General features: G+C 33.1%; 1 protein-coding gene across 3 annotated transcripts in view; it reads left to right on the top strand.

The window, feature by feature from the left end:
- Positions 1-15,309, top strand: part of LOC143594658 (cellulose synthase-like protein H1) — a 33,088-nt gene extending 17,779 nt beyond the window's left edge. For 2 of the 3 annotated variants that reach the window (XM_077073917.1, XM_077073916.1), the window contains exons 5-7: positions 13,175-13,384; positions 13,594-13,893; positions 14,371-15,309. In XM_077073917.1, coding sequence (XP_076930032.1) covers positions 13,175-13,384; positions 13,594-13,893; positions 14,371-15,288 — 1,428 coding nt within the window. In that variant the 3' untranslated portion in view covers positions 15,289-15,309. Of the gene's footprint in view, positions 1-12,348; positions 12,475-12,759; positions 12,877-13,174; positions 13,385-13,593; positions 13,894-14,370 lie in introns of all 3 variants that reach the window. The other variant, XM_077073915.1, reaches the window with a different exon arrangement.
- Positions 15,310-19,461: the final 4,152 nt, after the last annotated feature.

Below are 19,461 nucleotides of genomic sequence, written 5' to 3'. Positions count from 1 at the left end.
CATCTTTATGGCCAAAGAAAACCGAAAATTAAATAATAACCTTTTTACAACTTTTGAACCAATCATATGGCCAAAACAAGCTCAAACACCAAACACAACCAAACAATCACATAGGTCGGGGCCGGATTTACATATTCACAATAAACGAATTTCGGGTCTTTTTGACTTGGTCAAATAAAATAAACAAAACTTTGACCAATCCAAAATCATCCGAAAATAATTCTAGATCTATAAACTTTAAACAATTTAAAGTTTAAGATGTAGATCCGGTTTTAAACGAACCGTTATCGACTCGTACATTGTAACCGCGGCTCTGATACCACTGTTGGATTTCAACGGTGGTCCGAGACAAAAACGGTTAAACTATTTGAACCCGTTTTATATATTATGTGTCGTTTCGATAAATATTAATCCATATTAATATGTATATGTAAACGAACAATAAAACGCAGCGGATATTAAACTAGTTAAAACAAACCATAAACCGAAACCCGAACCCGGATCCTATTACAACAATACGAGTACGAGTAAATGATAATAAACAACCATAAGGGGTTTTTCGATATACCTCGGTTACGAGAACCAGGAAGACACCAAGGAATAACGAGATGCACTAGAAAAGGCACACAATCAACCAACCCGCAAAGGTCCGGCGGCGGCAGTGGCGGCGTTCAGCGGCGGCGGCAGCAGCGGAGCTCAGGGAGGTGGTGCAGCAGCAGCTTATCGGCGTCGGACAATATTGAATGACGGCGGACAGCAGCTAGAACTATAGACAGCAACACAAGCAACAATAACTTATCGCCGGAAAAACGGGGCTAGGCCGGAGAAGATGAAGTGGGTCACCGAAAAACGTGATGATGGTTTTTATCAATGTCGGAGCTTGATTGAAGCTGCGGTAATGTTTGTGATGCTAAAGGACAATAGGTGATGGCTGAGTAAGGATGGCGGCGGCCGGAAATAGCTCGCCGGAATTGCGGCGCCGGAATTGCGGCGCCGGAATCAATGGGCAGCTAGGGTTGGTGTTGTTTTGTTAAGGTTAAAGTTAATAATAATCATCACATTCTATATATAGTATTATTTGCAGGGTTTAACCAAGTTAACCAATTTGGGCTTGAGCCCAATTAACAAAGCCAAGCCTAGTCCATAACCTTGTCCATCTAATAATTGTGTCGGGCCTAGATAACATTTAACATAGGCCTTTATCTCGTTACCCCCGGTGTAACTCTGTCCGGGTCACGTTCGGGTCGGTCACGTTGACTTGACCCGAAACGTCCATAAAATCCAACAGTCTCCCACTTGGACGTATTTGGGTCAAGTATCATAACGCTGACAGCCAGAGGCGTTCTAGCTACACATAGCTGTCCCCAACCGAATATGACATTTTAAATCCATAACCAAAGTATCTTGGAATACCCTATTGCAAGATAATGAATTTATAGTAATCGTTGTCATTTATCCTTTCTATATAAGACATTAATTGAACAATGAGACATGGATCAAATTCAATCTCATATAGTGTTCAATTATTGTAGTTCTCGATATAGAGTCAAAGTGGTATAATCAAATGCTACAAACACTATGCAAAGTGTTCAATTATACAAGAAACAAAGTGTTCAATTATACATGGCTACAAATATTATCCCCAAGGACCACAACCTATGCAAAGTGTATAATTAGTGTTCAATTATTGTATAATTAGTTTTCAATTATTGTATATCCCCAAGGACCACAACCTATGCATAGAGTGTTTGTAGCCATGTATAATTGAACACTTTGTGGTTCTTGTATATAGTTGTGGTCCGTGTTATTATTATGGACTATTGTTTCTTGTATAATTATATAAACTTACTTACATTAAAACACCAATGCTACTCTACAAAGACTCTTGAGAGCACCAACTTATACACCTTTGTTGGCAATTTATACATGGCTACAAACACTCTAAGACTCGAAACGTTTTCCCCTACAAGAAACAATAGTCCATAATAATAACACGGCTCGAGCCATAGAGCTTGTGGTTCTTTCTCTTCTTGTCTCCATACTTGTATATGACATTCGTCAAATTTAAGTCTCGATTTATATTCGTTTTGTAAACTTTCATATTGTAAACACGACTCAATACTTTTAAACCTTATTTAATTATTGTATAATATTATTATATACCCCGACCATAAAACGATGTTTGTCATATTATACTATCGTTAAGAAAAACATAAAGGGTTCAAACTTATTTTTGTAAACTCGTTCTAAGCTTTGGAAACCTTTTAAACTCGTATTACACATTTATTGAAACTTGGAGGGCCTTTTGTGAAAATATGCATACATATATAACCACATAAAACCTAACCCTAACATATTAACCCACACCCATCTTCTTCTTCTAGCCATTTTCCGGCGACGGCGCCTCCGGCCAAGACCTCCGGAGAGCACATCGGCCAACACCGCCTCCGGCTACCACCTCCCATCGCATCACCATCATCTAGGCCGCCACCCCTACCGGCCACCACCACCATCTCAGCCACCCTACCACCGCCGCAACACCTCTCCCCCTGTACCTCCGACGCACCGCCACCACTCTCCCTTTTTCTCTCGGCTTTCCGGCAACCCCGCAACACCCTCCTTCACCTGCACGTTTTTTCGGCGCCCGGAAAACCGGCCGCCTGCTCTCCGTCACGTCTATCTCTCTATCTTGCTATCTCTCTCGTCTCTCTCACTCTCTCTCTTCGGCTTCCTCTCTCTCAGCCGCCTCTCTCTTTCTGGCAGTTTCGACTCGTGAACATATAATAGGTACAATTTAATTTGGGTTTTGTTATTATTAATTTTTCATATATCGATTGTCGGATTTAAATAGTTAATAATCGGATATATTTGTTTGGTTATATACTTTGAAACGAGTTGGATTGGATATAGTGTTGTTTTGTATTGGGGAAAAGTTTGGTTATAAATTGTTATATAAAATATAGAATTAGATTGTTAATAAATTGTGTTTCGGGGATTAGATTGTTGAGTCGTCTCATCAAGACCCGAGTTCGCGTCCCACGTTTAAACCGATTTTTGTGTTATCGTTGTTAGAAGTCGTATAATTAGTATAAAGCTATTTAAATATATAAAACTCATTATTTTTAACAATTATTATTATTATTATTATTATTAATATTATTATTAGTATCATTATTCTTATAAATATTAAAGTTGTTAATATTACTATTAAAGATCATATTATTATTATTTATTAAAATTATATTTTATCATTTATTATTAGCAATATTTATTTTGTGAACTCGTTTAGAACTCGAACCGACATCGAGAGTGGTATCATTATTTAATATCAATATTATTATTTATTATTATTATTATTATTATTATTATTATTATTTTATCAACAACATAATAATTAATACCAAATTTCTATTCTATAACTATTAATAATTGTATTATTAATAATAATCATTGTTATAATTATTATACTATATTAGTATTATTAAAATAATTATTGTTATTATTATTAACGTCATTATCTTATATATATATATAACATATTTTAAAATCATTATTATCATTTCTATCTTTATAATTAATAACATCATTATAAACTTTATTATCTACTCATTTTTATACAACCGAGCTCTTGATTTAAAACCCGTCTCGCTTCTATTTAATATTGGTTTATAGTTATTTAAAAGCCCAATAAAATAATATTATTATTTTAAATTATCAATTAAGTGTGAGTCCCTAATCATTTACAAACTAACCGGTAATCCGATTTACAACCGAACCTTCTCGTTCAATGTTTCCAATGAAGTTTCAACTAAAGTTCAAGCTCATTAATATATTTTATTTATTCGTTTTCATTTAGCTTTCAAGTTGGATTCGTTCGATTCGTTCGCAAGCTTTCTACATTTCGATCATTTATTATTTCTCAATTCGTCAATCGAGGTGAGTACATTTCATCCCCCGTTTTCCCTTTTATGTTTTGGGGGTAACATGCATACTTATTCAAAACAAGAATGATTTATTATACACTTTTATCAAACCACAAACTTTAGGGTATATGATACTTGGAATATTTGCTCTTTTGTGTGTTATATGCCTAATATGCTTTACGTGCGCGATTGTTTATTTTTATGTTGTTGTTGAGCCTCATTAAGTATGATCATACGCTCCCCTAACTACTTAGCCTTGTGCTAGTAGAATAGGGCCTCATTATCCGAGTATGTCGGTTGTTACCGAGTAGAAAGGATCCTCATTTACATATGTTTTATATGCCACGATTGATGCTTTTATTTATAGTCTCATATACGTTTTTGGATTTCGCTTATATTATATATACTCAAACTATGAAATTGCTCACCAACATACGTGTTGACAAAATATTTTTTTATGCATTGTTACAGGTTTGACTTTTATCGACTTGAGGACTTGACGGAAAACGTTACCAAGACTATTAGGATATTAGTAAAACGAACAATATATTTGTTTACTTTTGTTCAATTTGTTTGTATGACCAAGATGTGTTGTTTATTGATTTGTGAAATAAATGAGTTGATTAAATATTTTCACTTTAATAGTGTCTTGTGTTTTGGGCAATCGGTCGCACCCCGGCATGTTCCGCCTTTGGTCGGGGTGTGACAGATTGGTATCAGAGCCACAAGACTCTAGGATAGGTGGTTAGACGTAACGACCTAGTATAGTCTTAACTTTAGGGTCATTATACGTGTTGCCTATACGTGTTTACCCTACTTGATTGTTCAATACACTGGTTTATTTATATACTTATTTGTTTCATCAAATCGCATACATACACAAATACTCGAAACATACTAAGGTATCCTTACCTTACTTTTGTTTAATTTTATATATACACATACACACACTTTCATAGTACTCCAAGGTATCCTTACCCCAAAACGCAAAAATATTTGTTTTTATTGTGTTTTATGGATCACGAGCTTAACTTGGATCCCGTTGTTTCAAATCCCCTTAAAGATTGTCTCATATGAGATGACCACTTTAAGTTGTCGAATGCGAGCGTTCCGCCCACCATCCTAATTTTCGGTGTTAAAACAATAGAACTACGGTGATTTCGTGGACTAGTGTTTTGACATGACGTTGTATTCTGAATTATTGTTTTTGTTACAATCCTTATTTGAGTCGAAGACCTGAAAAAGACGCGGTGGTACGTGCACAAGTTTAGACTCCAATATGGTATTTTTGGTATTAAAGGTTTTTAGTGTCGGAATATCAAGTCATGGTGGTTCATGCACGATTTCTCCGCCTTTAAATCTTAAAACATTATTATTACGTTTCAAGAATTTAAACCATTTTTTCATTTATTTTGTTATAAATTCTTATCACAAGTTTTCATTTATAAATGTTATATTTTTTTATTGTTAATAATTCTTTTAGATCTCGATTTTATATGGTTAAATTTTACACCAACTTTCTCATTTTGATTTCACAAGGATTTTGATTGCAAATTTCGTTCATTAAAATCTCTTCGTTACAAAAAAAAATAATAAATAAATAAATAAATATATGTATATATAGAGTTTGATCTATTCATAATGATTTTTAATATGCCTTTTATTTTCATTAAGACTGTTTACAAATAAATAAATAAATACATAAATCTTATTATACGAATTTCATCATATTAAGATATTAAGAAGGTTTTATGATAAATTTCACCTCAACTTTTCAAGTGAATTTCCTATTGTATAAACTTTAAATCGTCTTTAAAGTCCCTGTACAAAAATTTATAAAATTTTATTTTTATAACTATTCCGTTTATTTTGGACGATCACCTCAAAATTTAACTATTTAAACTTTTCACGACATTTTAAATTACACCACATTATATAATACACGTGGTAAAAATTTTCGTTACCTAAATTTATTTTCATAACAACTTTCATCATGGTATCTTTGGTTCATTATAAATTTTCGCAAATAAAAAAATTTACATCATACGATTTTCCGCCTTCTAAAATTCTTATGATAGTTTTGCCATGATTTCTCAAGAAAGTCACAAACTTATAGATTGTAATCTTCTTGAAACCCTCATGCAAAACTTCATAGAAATTTTACGTTAAAGACCAAAAATCGTTACTTGTAAATTCTCGATTTGCAATGCCGGACATTTTAACTTACCACGATATTTTCGCTACACGATATTAAGTAACGAACTTGGTAATATATATATATATATAATAAAAAAAAATTTACGCAACTTTGTATTAAAAAAAACAACATTCATCATTTAATATTGAGACCTCATAACAAATTTTAACATTCAACTTATGTATTTTAAATTTCCTCATAAGCAAAAAGAAAAAAAAAATTATCTTAATCTTTATAAAAAAATAATAAAATTCTGTCATTATAATATATATATATATATCTATATATATATATATTCATATATATATATATTAACTTGTAATTTTTATTATCAAAATTGTGATGGATGTTTCAAACATTATTTATAAATTTTGATATTTTCAATTTAATACCTATTATTAGTTAAAAAAAATCTCCCTAGACGCAACCAAGTTTCCAAACACCCGTAATCCATCTCAAACTACCGCCTTAAATCAAACAACTCTTCCACCTCGAAAGTTTCCCAAGCACTCAAATCTTTTCTCAATATGAACGAAACCTAAACATCCAAAAGTATACCCTCACCAACTCAAGCCCCATGCAAAACCCAAGATGTACAACATTAACCCAACAAAAAGCCTTAAATACCGACACCTTTGCGCCACGAAAACCTATCAAACTCACTATCCTAATACTTCAAGGACACCGACAAACACACCCACAAAATGCCTTGAGCATATACATGTAACAACGTGAAAATTTCGAGTTCAAAGAATCAACTTTCCAAAGTCTAGGGACTAAAATTGTCAAATTCCAAAGTTGAGGGTTTAATTTGAAAACTCTGATTTCCTGACCCATCGCGCTACGCGATGAGTCAGAGGAGAGCCCCATCGCGTATCGCGATGGGGTACCTGACACAACGTGACACGTGTGCCACGTGGCACACGGTATCACTAGTTATCGCCACGTGTTACCACGTGGCAACATTGCTGCCACGTGTTACCACGTGTAGCGGTGCCTGCCACGTGTCAACACGTGGCAGGTCTACGCTGTGAGTCAGCAGACCTATATCGCGATACGCGATAGGTCTGCTGAGGAACCTATCGCGTATCGCGATAGGAACCAATTTCAAGTCTATAAATAGCAAGGTCCGGGCTTCACATTTTGCACGCCAAAACTCAGTTCACATCTCTCTCTCTAACATCTCTCTAACCCACACCCATCTTCTTCTTCTAGCCGTTTTCCGGCGACGGCGCCTCCGGCCACGACCTGCGGCGAGCACATCGGCCAACACCGCCTCCGGCTACCACCTCCCATCGCATCACCATCATCTAGGCCGCCACCCCTGCCGGCCACCACCACCATCTCATCCACCCTACCACTGCCGCAACACCTCTCCCCCTGTACCTCCGACGCACCGCCACCACTCTCCCTTTTCTCTCGGCTTTCCGGCAGCCCGCAACACCCTCCTTCACCTGCACGTTTTTCCGGCGACCGGAAAATCAGCCGCCGGCGCTCCGTCACGTCTATCTCTCTATCTCGCTATCTCTCTCGTCTCTCTCACTCTCTCTCTTCGGCTCCCTCTCTCTCAGCCGCCTCTCTCTCTCTCTCTCTGGCAGTTTCGACTCGTGAACATATAATAGGTACAATTTAATTTGGGTTTTGTTATTATTAATTTTTCATATATCGATTGTCGGATTTAAATTGTTAATAATCGGATATATTTGTTTGGTTATATACTTTGAAACGAGTTGGATTGGATATAGTGTTGTTTTGTATTGGGGAAAAGTTTGGTTATAAATTGTTATATAAAATATAGAATTAGATTGTTAATAAATTGTGTTTCGGGATTAGATTGTTGAATCGTCTCATCAAGACCCGAGTTCGCGTCCCACGTTTAAACCGATTTTTGTGTTATCGTTGTTAGAAGTCGTATAATTAGTATAAAGCTATTTAAATATATAAAACTCATTATTTTTAACAATTATTATTATTATTACTATTATTATTAATATTATTATTAGTATCATTATTCTTATAAATATTAAAGTTGTTAATATTACTATTAAAGATCATATTATTATTATTTATTAAAATTATATTTTATCATTTATTATTAGCAATATTTATTTTGTGAACTCGTTTAGAACTCGAACCGACATCGAGAGTGGTATCATTATTTACTATCAATATTATTTATTATTATTATTATTATTATTTTTATCAACAACATTATAATTAATACCAAATTTCTAACTATTAATAATTGTATTATTAATAATAATCATTGTTATAATTATTATACTATATTAGTATTATTAAAATAATTATTGTTATTATTATTAACGTCATTATCTTATATATATATATAACATATTTTAAAATCATTATTATCATTTCTATCTTTATAATTAATAACATCATTATAAACTTTATTATCTACTCATTTTTATACAACCGAGCTCTTGATTTAAAACCCGTCTCGCTTCTATTTAATATTGGTTTATAGTTATTTAAAAGCCCAATAAAATAATATTATTATTTTAAATTATCAATTAAGTATGAGTCCCTAATCATTTACAAACTAACCGGTAATCCGATTTACAACCGAACCTTCTCGTTCAATGTTTCCAATGAAGTTTCAACTAAAGTTCAAGCTCATTAATATATTTTATTTATTCGTTTTCATTTAGCTTTCAAGTTGGATTCGTTCGATTCGTTCGCAAGCTTTCTACATTTCGATCATTTATTATTTCTCGATTCGTCAATCGAGGTGAGTACATTTCATCCCCCGTTTTCCATTTTATGTTTTGGGGGTAACATGCATACTTATTCAAAACAAGAATGATTTATTATACACTTTTATCAAACCACAAACTTTAGGGTATATGATACTTGGAATACTTGTTCTTTTGTGTGTTATATGCCTCATATGCTTTACGTGCGCGAGTGTTTATTTATATGTTGTTGTTGAGCCTCATTAAGTATGATCATACGCTCCCCTAACTACTTAGCCTTGTGTTAGTAGAATAGGGCCTCATTATCCGAGTATGTCGGCTGTTACCGAGTAGAAAGGATCCTCATTTACATATGTTTTATATGCCACGATTGATGCTTTTATTTATAGTCTCATATACGTTTTTGGATTTCGCTTATATTATATATATTCAAACTATGAAATTGCTCACCAACATACGTGTTGACAAAATATTATTTTATGCATTGTTACAGGTTTGACTTTTATCGACTTGAGGACTTGACGGAAAACGTTACCAAGACTATTAGGATATTAGTAAATTGAACAATATATTTGTTTACTTTTGTTCAATTTGTTTGTATGACCAAGATGTGTTGTTTATTGATTTGTGAAATAAATGAGTTGATTAAATATTTTCACTTTAATAGTGTCTTGTGTTTTGGGCAATCGGTTGCACCCCGACATGTTCCGCCTTTGGTCGGGGTGTGACATTGTATATCGAGTCGTTTATTTTAAAGACCAAGACCAATACCTCCCCTGGATGCTTGCGTTTCTATGTGAGTCATGGTTTACTTTCAACTGGATTATATCTATGAGTACCAAATGGGATCAATGCACCACAAAAACGTACCCTGACCGACTCTTGAAGAGATAAATTTAATTTCAAAACTTTTTAGTCTAAGTCTTTTTTTAACGGAAAATCCAACTCTACTCCTAAATTATTAAACCTTTTTTTACAAGGACCATACTTGGACCCTCACCCCTTTAAAGGCAAAACCTTAACCAACACCTCGGTGTTCTGTTAGGCCAAAGGCGCTTTGGTAATGATAATCTTGATATTGGAACCAACTATGATATTGTTGAGTGATTTTGAAAACCCTTCATTTGAACCGAATGGTTATGGGTTAGACATGTTGCACTGCCGAACTAGAACAATGGTTGGATTGGATTTTAATTTTCTTTCGTTTAAAATCTCATTTTCTAATTTGTTTACTAATTCAGACAATACTTTGTTTATTTAAAGTTTTATAATTTGATAATAGTGTTTATCGACACCAAAAATATGTTTGTGTGTGTGTGTGTTAATTTCAAATTAGTTAAACCGTTTATTCGGTTTTTGAAACTAGCATGACATGTGAACCATTAAAACATGTTCGATTACCAGTTCAATTATGAAAACTATCGTGTTGTGATTTCTTGTAAATGAATTTGATAATCATGCACACTCGAGAATGATACATTGCTATTTACAAACGTTGTTAAATGTTGGACTTTAAACTTATTTATGTGACTAAGTGTGTTTCAGGGTAAGCGAATCTGAGTTTCCAGCTGTGGATATTTTTGTCACCACTGCAGACCCCATTCTTGAGTCGTCTATCATAACAATGAACACGGTGTTATCTTTGTTAGCAGTGGATTATCCGGCTGACAAGTTAGCTCTTTATTTGTCTCATGATGGTTGCTCGCCTCTTACGTTCTATCCCTTGTTGAGACGACAAAATTTGCAAAACTATGGGTCCCTTTTTGCAAAAAGTATGATGTTCAAGTTCGAGCACCATTTCGATACTTTAATATTGCATCCACGCCTTTAGAAGATGATTCGTTGGAGTTCCAACAAGAATTGAAAAAAATGAAGGTACTAGCTAGTTTGATATGCTTTTTTAGTTCAAATGTCAAATATTTTTGTCATATATATATGCTCTCGGTTTGAAGAGTTTTGGGTTAGTGTACGAAATTTAGAGCCCAACACACAATCTATTATAGAGGTGAAAAAAAAAATCCGGGACCCAAAAAAAAACCGGTGTCGATTTTTTATATATTTTTAATACCTGATCCCATTTCCGACCCCTACCCGGAGGGTATGGATAGGGTATGCATTTTAATACCAAAACCTGTACCCGAACTTAACCCGATTTGTACCCGTAATACCCGAAAACCGGAACCGCTTTCGTACCCAAAACCAAGTTTTTCCAATACCCGATCTATACTCGAAATTACCCGAAAAATACCATAATACCCCTAAAAAGTTCAACCCTTAAAAAAATCCAATCCATGCCCGAAACATACCATGAAAAAACCAAAAATAGGGTATTACCAGAAATATGGTATTCAAATACCCAGTTATAGATACCCGGTTCTATACCCGACCCGAACTCGATACATAGGGTATGGTTTTTAGAGACAATACCCGGACGCGAACCCGATCCGAGTATTGCGCGATTTTCCAATACCCGGTCATACCCGAAATCAAGTATTGAAAAACTCGATTTGTTAACCTTTAATCTATTATATTTACAATTATTTGTGTCATAGACATTAATCTTAACGCATACATCACTTAACATTGTGCAACATCAACATAACCCGTGTAATTTATTTATGTATACAAACAAATCAAAGGGGTTGATGAGTCGTAACTCGTAGTAGGTTGTAAACGTGCCATAAACATGTTAATGAGTTGTAAATTGGTTGTAATAGATGTGTTAAATGAGTCTAACCGGTTAGGGTTGACCTTATAACACACAGGGTAATGTTTGATATGAAGTAATAGAAGTTAAAATGAAATACATCATTTCAAAGAAATGGAAAATATGTTTGGTTGTATGAAAAAGATCATTACATTGGAATGTAATTAGTTCCATTTATAGTTCTTTTCATTCTTTAAGATAAAGGTGTTATTTTTTCATTCATTTAAAGAATGAAATGAAAAAATATCATCAACAATAATAATAATAATAACAAACTAATATTGTAATTATTATTTTATTATTAATATTATATTTTCTATTACAATATAACTATTATCATTATTACGATTATTATTTTGTTATCTATCATAATATAACTTAAAATTTTATTTATATTATTATATCATTGTTATGTTATTTCTTCTCTGTTAATTGATGAAAACAGCATGTTTGTGTGTAGTTTACTATTTAAATAAAATAATATAAAGTGATGATTAATATCATTCTTATATATATATAGTAACAAAACAAGACAATGAATGGTAATGATTCATTTCATTTCTTTGTCTATTTCATTACACTATTCATTCTACTTTCTTATTTATTCCATTACCTCATACCACACGTACCAATATTGTTTTATTCCGGCTATAAAATGTCGAATTAGCAAACCAATAAAAAAAGATAACTGCTGAACCGAGACAAAAACCCTAGTCAGATAATATAAAAATTTGTATCTGAATGAGATAAATTATAGTTCTTCATATATGGTGAACACACATTCTTTTATTTGTCTGATTTCAGAACGAATATGGGGAGCTTTACAAGAAGATCGACATTGCAGCTCAGAGGCCATTCCCATGTGATCATGGTACAGATTTTGGTGTTTTTTGTGGTGTCCACCGCTCAGACCGTCCAACTATTATTAAGGTACGTAGTACGTTCAATGAAATGAACGTAACGCATAGTTTTAGAGTTCGATAAGAGAACTATATAAACTTTTCGTAAAGATTTTGTGTAAGTTGAAAATGATATGATTTAGTTGTATAAATAATTGAAGGGAAAATAATTTTCTTAAGCTCAAAGATTAATTCATACTACATGGGTTAAATAATTTGAAATCATTACATTTTTCATTTCCGGCAATGTGGTCCTCTTAGTGGCAACCTAGGATTTATGTTCCATTTGGACCATTTGGTAACTTTTGTATTGTAGGTTATCTCAGAGAACAAAGAAGGTACTCCTACCAATCTGCCTCATATAATATACATTTCAAGAGAGAAGAGCCCCAAACATCAACATCACTACAAAGCCGGAGCTATGAACGTTTTGGTTAGTCGCCTTAATTTATTTTTACTAGTTTACAGACCCGTGTATTACACTAGCTGGATAATAAAAACAAATTCATAATATGCAAATGTTTATTATGAAAACGATATAATTCATACTACATCGGTTACATAATGAAAGAAATGTTCAATTCATAAATATATTTTACTGATAAACTAAACTTTTTTTTAAATAAAAAATGTTTTATAAAAAAATCTTATAGAAATCTTTATTACCTTATACTCTTATAGAAATAAAAATGTTTTAATAAAGTTTTGATTAACCTTTATTAAATGAACAGACTAGAGTCTCTGGAGTAATGACAAATGCACCTCTAATGCTGAATGTAGATTGCGATATGTATGCGAATAATCCACAAGTTTTTATCCATGCAATGTGTATGGTGTTTGGTGTTAAGGATGAAGAAAATTGTGCTTTTTACCAGTTTCCTCAAGCGTTTTATGATGGATTGAAGGACGACCCGTTTGGGAATAAACTCGCTAATCTTTTTGTGCGTATATTCGCTTTAATTTTCTGATTATTGTGATTAGAACTTTTTTATTATTTTACAAAAAAATTAAGAATTAGAATTTATCAGCAGTAAATATTCACCCTTTAAAATGCACTTCTAAACAACCCTTTGGTGACAAAAACTGGCTGCTTTTTTTTATAAAATTTTCAGAACTAGCTAATTTTATTTTTCTTTCATGTTTAAATCAGTATGTTGTAAATGGATTATCATCGATTCAAGGGACGGTCTACGCAGGAACAAACTGTTTTCACATACGAAAGGTTATTTACGGTTCATCACCAAACGATAGAATAAAATCTGGTACATACAGTAATGAAGATCTTCATAAAATCTTTGGAACATCAACTGAATTAAGAGAATCCGCTGCTCAGATGTTATTAGAATCGAATTCGAAGATAGAAAACCAAGGCAGTCCCTCTAATTTCATTGAGGCTGCAATCCATGTTGCAAGCTGTAGCTATGAGTATGGCACCTCCTGGGGTAAACAGGTGATTAAGACCGTATCTTCGTTTAATTTTTTTTTTATCTATGGTTTATAGTTTTTAAGTCTTAAACTTCTTGAATACATGCATATATGTTAAATGTTATACACACAAAATCATCAAACTAATTTGTTAACCGTTTTGCTAAACATGTATAGGTTTTGTTTAGTTAATATAACATATAAAATGATTTACTCGTGCGTAGGTTCTATGTAAAAATGAAATTTGTTCCTATTATAATATGAATTCTAGGAGAAATAATTAAATGTTGCATTTTTTTAAATGAACGATTTAGTTTGTTCTTTGTGTTCTTGCAAAAAGTTGTGTTCAAGCACTAGAACTGCATAATGTACTTACCCGTAGCGTAAAATATAACTGAAGGTAGCGGGAGAGAGAAACGACCGTCTGCATATTTCTTAAATGATTAAGATTTGCTAACCACTCAAAACATATTAAATACAAGGTTTTGAAATATATTCTTAGGTTGGTTGGCTTTATGGATCTACAACAGAAGATCTTCTAACTGGACTCGGCATCCACGGGAGAGGATGGAGATCCGCTATTGTCTTGCCTGACCCGCCTGCATTTCTTGGTTGTACAACTACATCATTTCCATCTTCATTGACGCAACAAAAAAGATGGGTCACGGGCCTTTTTGAAATCTTATTCACCAATAAAAACCCGATACTACTTACTATAAATGGAAACCTTTGGTTTCGACAAGCCCTTGCATATTTTTCTTTTTGTTTATGGGCAGTCCGGCCTATTCCCGAGCTATGCTATGCATCTCTTCCTACATATTGTATCATCACTGGCTCACACTTCTTGCCTAAGATCAACGAATGGGCTTTTATCATCTTCATGGGTATTTTCGTCATTTACAATATTTATGTACTTTGGGAGTGTAAACGTGTAGGTGCATCACTTCGTATGTGGTGGAATGTACAGAGAATGGGGAGAGTGAATACTATGACAGCATGGTTATTCGAGCTTTTAAGTGTTACACTAAAGCTCATTGGTTTATCAGACATAGTTTTTGAAGTAACACAAAAGGAACACAAATCAAATGATGGTGATAATGAAAATGATGGTAGGTTTACTTTTGACAAGTCAACCATGATAGTGTCACGTGTCATCATTCTACTAGTCAATTTAATAGCATTGGTCAACGGCATGCTAAGATTGTTAAAGGTTGATTATAGCGAAAAGTGGATGGAGGTAATAGAATTCGGGTTCGGAGAAATGTTTTGTAGCGTTTGGTTGGTAGTTTGCTTTTGGGATTTCTTGAAAGGGTTGTTCGGTAATGGGAAGTATGGGATTCCGTCATCCACGATTTGGAGATCAGGAGCTTTGGCTTTCTTGTTTGTGCAGATATGTAGAAGATCATCTCAGTTATTGTAGATGCGTTTATTTGTGATTTATGTATGCTATAAAATTTGAACATTGAACATTAATTGTTCATTTATTGAAGAACTTATTTGGATCAAAAGTTCAAAACTAAACATTTCGTCCCTAGAAAGAGAAACACGGTTACAAATTTACATAAACACATTTGTGTATTATAGATTAAATAAATATGTAAACATATACATGTACTATATTCTTCCGATAATCCAGCTCAAAAGAATACAAGTGTTACAACAAGCTTAGCAATACCAATAAACCATAAAACCGAACTCAAAAACTAAACACCGAGTTCAAATGTACACACATGTCTCACCTTGGTCTTTCAACTATGAAACGTGTCAATATTTTCAGGTTTCGAGGAAACTGAAAGCTCGTCTTTAACCATGAATGACAGGTCATGCATATGTGATATAAATATGTGTACATCATCTTTCGAACCCGTTGTTGCATTAAGAGGGTCAGTCTTTGATCCCTCTCAATTATTTCCAACTTTAGAATTAACATTCGTGGATATGCAAAAGAAACATGTTGCATCAAGGTTTCTTGAACTCGAAACAAACTTGTCATTCTTTAACAAACTCCGTGAGCGTGTCTGTCTTCTTGCTTTTCCATACAATGACGCTTGTTACTTCATGGATCATGCCTTTTTTTTGCACGATCGCACTTGCTACTTCACATGATCACACCTTCTCAGCCTCACCTTCTTTGATCGATCATCTGCCTCCTTCTGTTGATCATGAATTGGGTCCAACCCTTCCTTATTCTGCGAACCACGCAACCAATGGTTTGCTCCCTCTTGAAACATGACTCAAAACCGCAGACACCAAGCTATGATACCAGTTACTGGAATCAGACCCCAAGAATACGAACACATATTTATTTTAACCAAGATTGAATTTATTTTGTTCATTATAATTCTTGACACTTAATACATGTTTTTGAACAATCAATTTTATTGAAAAGTTAAAAGACTAGCAAGGAGCTAGACATACAAGAACCAAAAACATTTGTATACAGACACCCGCTTACAAGATTTTTATCAAAACCAAAATGAATACCAAGATTCCCAATCTACCCCATTTAGTATCCCACTATTTTTTCTAACAGAGAAAACTATATCTTAAGTCTATTTATATAATATGATAGATGGTGGAGTGGGGTGGGGTTAAAATAAGAAGTGGAGTTTGTCTAAGAAGTGTAAGAAGTAATTTAGTGCGTTAGATATGTTGATCTGACGGTGGATATGGAAAGCGTGTTTTTTGTTCGGTGTGTTTTATTTTAGTTGTGGTGTGTTTTTTGTTCGGTGTGTTTTAATAGATATAGTGATGAAAACACATTTTTTACACTTCTTAGGATAAATCTACTTCTTATTTTAACCTTGCTATGGTGGAGTGAACTAGAACAATACAAGTCCAGATTTGTGCCAAAAGGTTTTACACAAATGGAATGTGTGGATTACAATGAAACACTTGCACCGGTGGTGGCAGTAGTGGTACATGTGCTCTTCAATTTTAATCATTGGTTCATCTTTACCCCTTCTTTTCAGCTGGTGCAAGTGTTTCATTGTTTCATTGTAATACCCACCTACCATTTGTGTAAAACCTTTTGACACAAATATGGCTTGTATTGTTCTAGTTCACCATTGACCTTGTATTTGACTTTATAGAATCATTTCGAGTTAATAGCTAGTTTTCCTTTTGGCAACATTTTAAAGGTCTGCTCGGTTTTGTTCGGAAAATGTTCGCTCGTTTTTCCGCTCGATTGTAAACGAGCCGCTCTGTTCGGTTCGGTTTGCAAACGAGCCAAGCAACGAGCAAAGGTATGCTCGGTTCGGCTCGAATATTTTTAATTTATTTTATATATAATTATATATGAACAAATATATAAATATATAGATAAAACACATAAATATAAGCTTACAAAGTTTTTTGACCCCTTTATATTTTTCTTATTCCATCAATTTTATAGTTTTATTTGTTCGTTTCAAGTTTTTAGAATACTAGAAATTTGTTTACATGATCATTTTATCTCACTTCAAACTTACTTTTAATAAAAATTTACAATTTATTACACGTTTGTCTAAAACTACTAATTTATTTATAAAATATATAATTTACAACCTTCAAACTTGTTTTTTATTGAAAATTTTAAAGTGAAAAAGAAATAAATAATGCTCGAAATCGCTCGATGTTCGATCGAAAAATGCTCGATTCAATTTTGGCTCGTTTCGGTTTTCGCTCCGTTCGAATTTCAGTCGTTCGGTTCGGTTGTAAACAAGCCAAGCAACGAGCCAAGCAACGAGCAAGCATTCGCTCGGTTCGGCTCGGCTCGTGAACAACCCTACTCATAAGCCTCTCCTGAGGCATCCTCTTCATTGTTTGGATCACGGCTAGGTTGTTTGGTCTGGATGATAGCCCAAGCCTATTTTGTCGGCTTCAATATCCCAACTAACAGGAAATTGGAAAACACTTCTTCATTGTCACTTTGGTTATCCACTTTTACGCGTGGAAAAGCATTTTTTATAAACTTGACATCTTTGGAAATAACCATTTTGTTATTCTTTGTGTCATAACTTATATATATCCTTTGGTTCCCAAGGATAACCTAGGAAAATTCATCTTAAATATATATAAACGAAAACTCCATAGTTTTTCTCAAGCTACCTGATTGCATTATTTGTAAATGGTGGTTTCTCATGCATTTGACCCGAATTCACGGGTATGGTTCTCACCAAACCTACATAGTCATTAAACGGGTTATAACATCTCAATATATTAAAAATTAATCTCACCAAATATATGATATAAAAATCTTATAAAATAATAAAAATTAATATCTAATTTTTTTAAAAAAGATAATATTTATAATTATGAAACAATTTTATAGTAAAAAAATAAGAGGGTCATGGGTCTCATCAAACCCAGATAGCTTTTAAACGGGTTATAACATCTCATTTATTTGTAAAACACTTTTATCATCAAAGTATATTATTAATTTCCTTACAATAAATAAAATTAAAATACAATAAAAATATATTAATATTAGAAGCACGTAAAATGTAAAACAAACCCCGTAATCAAACCATAATTTAATTTCTCAATATGGATTTATTTACACGTTCTTTTTTGTTTTAAGTTTAACTTAAATGAAAATTTTTCACAAAATAAGATCCAAATTATAACAAATGAACATAAACGAATAGATATAAAAATTAAATAGATAATTCAATCAATGTTTTATTAAAAAAGAACAAATCCAACATAAATTAATCAAAATAGGTTCACGTATATTATTAACTTATTACAATAAATAAACTAATATCTAACAAAATACATTCACACTATTATAAACGAAATTTTAAACAACTCCCGTACTACGGTGGACAAAAATTCATAAATTATAAACTTACGTATTCCTATAACAGGCTAGGCATCCAACAACCCTCATATAGTCAAAGTCAGGGTCTTGGCTGTATAATATTGTGTAAGGTGTTTTGTTGTCAGCAACTTATGAGGACAAGCGATTTGTAACTTTTAGACAAAATAATCTAAAGAGATAATTCTAAATATAAAACAAACACATGTTCACTTTGTCTCTTCAACTTTCTCAATTAACTCTTTTTAAGATAACTTTAAATACCAGTATCAGGTATTGAAGGGGTATTGTACCGACATACCACAATGTAAATCTATACTTATATTATATACATAGCATGAATTAGGGACCTCTTACTTTTTTAGAGATAGATAAAACCATGTACCATGTACAACACATAATGCATATATATGGGTAATATGGACTTTTCCACCTATTCTACGGTTAAAAAACTATGTTTGATTCAAAAATATTTACAAGTATAGTCCTTTAACTTCAAGTCTTCAACCACATTTTGTCAATTTATATAATAGTTACACATTTACCTCTTATTATAACTTAACTACCCCTACGACTTTAAATGGCTGTAACTTTTCCACGTTAATAATGTTTCAGAAAAAATACACCATAACAATGAGCATTTTATTCTCTTTAACTTGGTATGATATTGCTATATCTTTTTTTATTTTAAAAGCTTAACGTGTTACGTGATTACCTGTAAGGACCTGCAAACGGGCCGAGTCAAGTGGGTTCGGGTCATAGGTTAGAAATGGTTACGATCAAACACTTGAT

The sequence above is a fragment of the Bidens hawaiensis genome, unplaced genomic scaffold (assembly GCF_021521415.1).
Source record: "Bidens hawaiensis isolate Kalapana, Puna unplaced genomic scaffold, B.hawaiensis_p1.1 tig00044048_1, whole genome shotgun sequence".
Taxonomy (NCBI): Eukaryota; Viridiplantae; Streptophyta; class Magnoliopsida; order Asterales; family Asteraceae; genus Bidens; species Bidens hawaiensis.
Note: the sequence above shows the minus strand (reverse complement) of the source record. Positions and strands in the feature narration are given on the sequence as shown.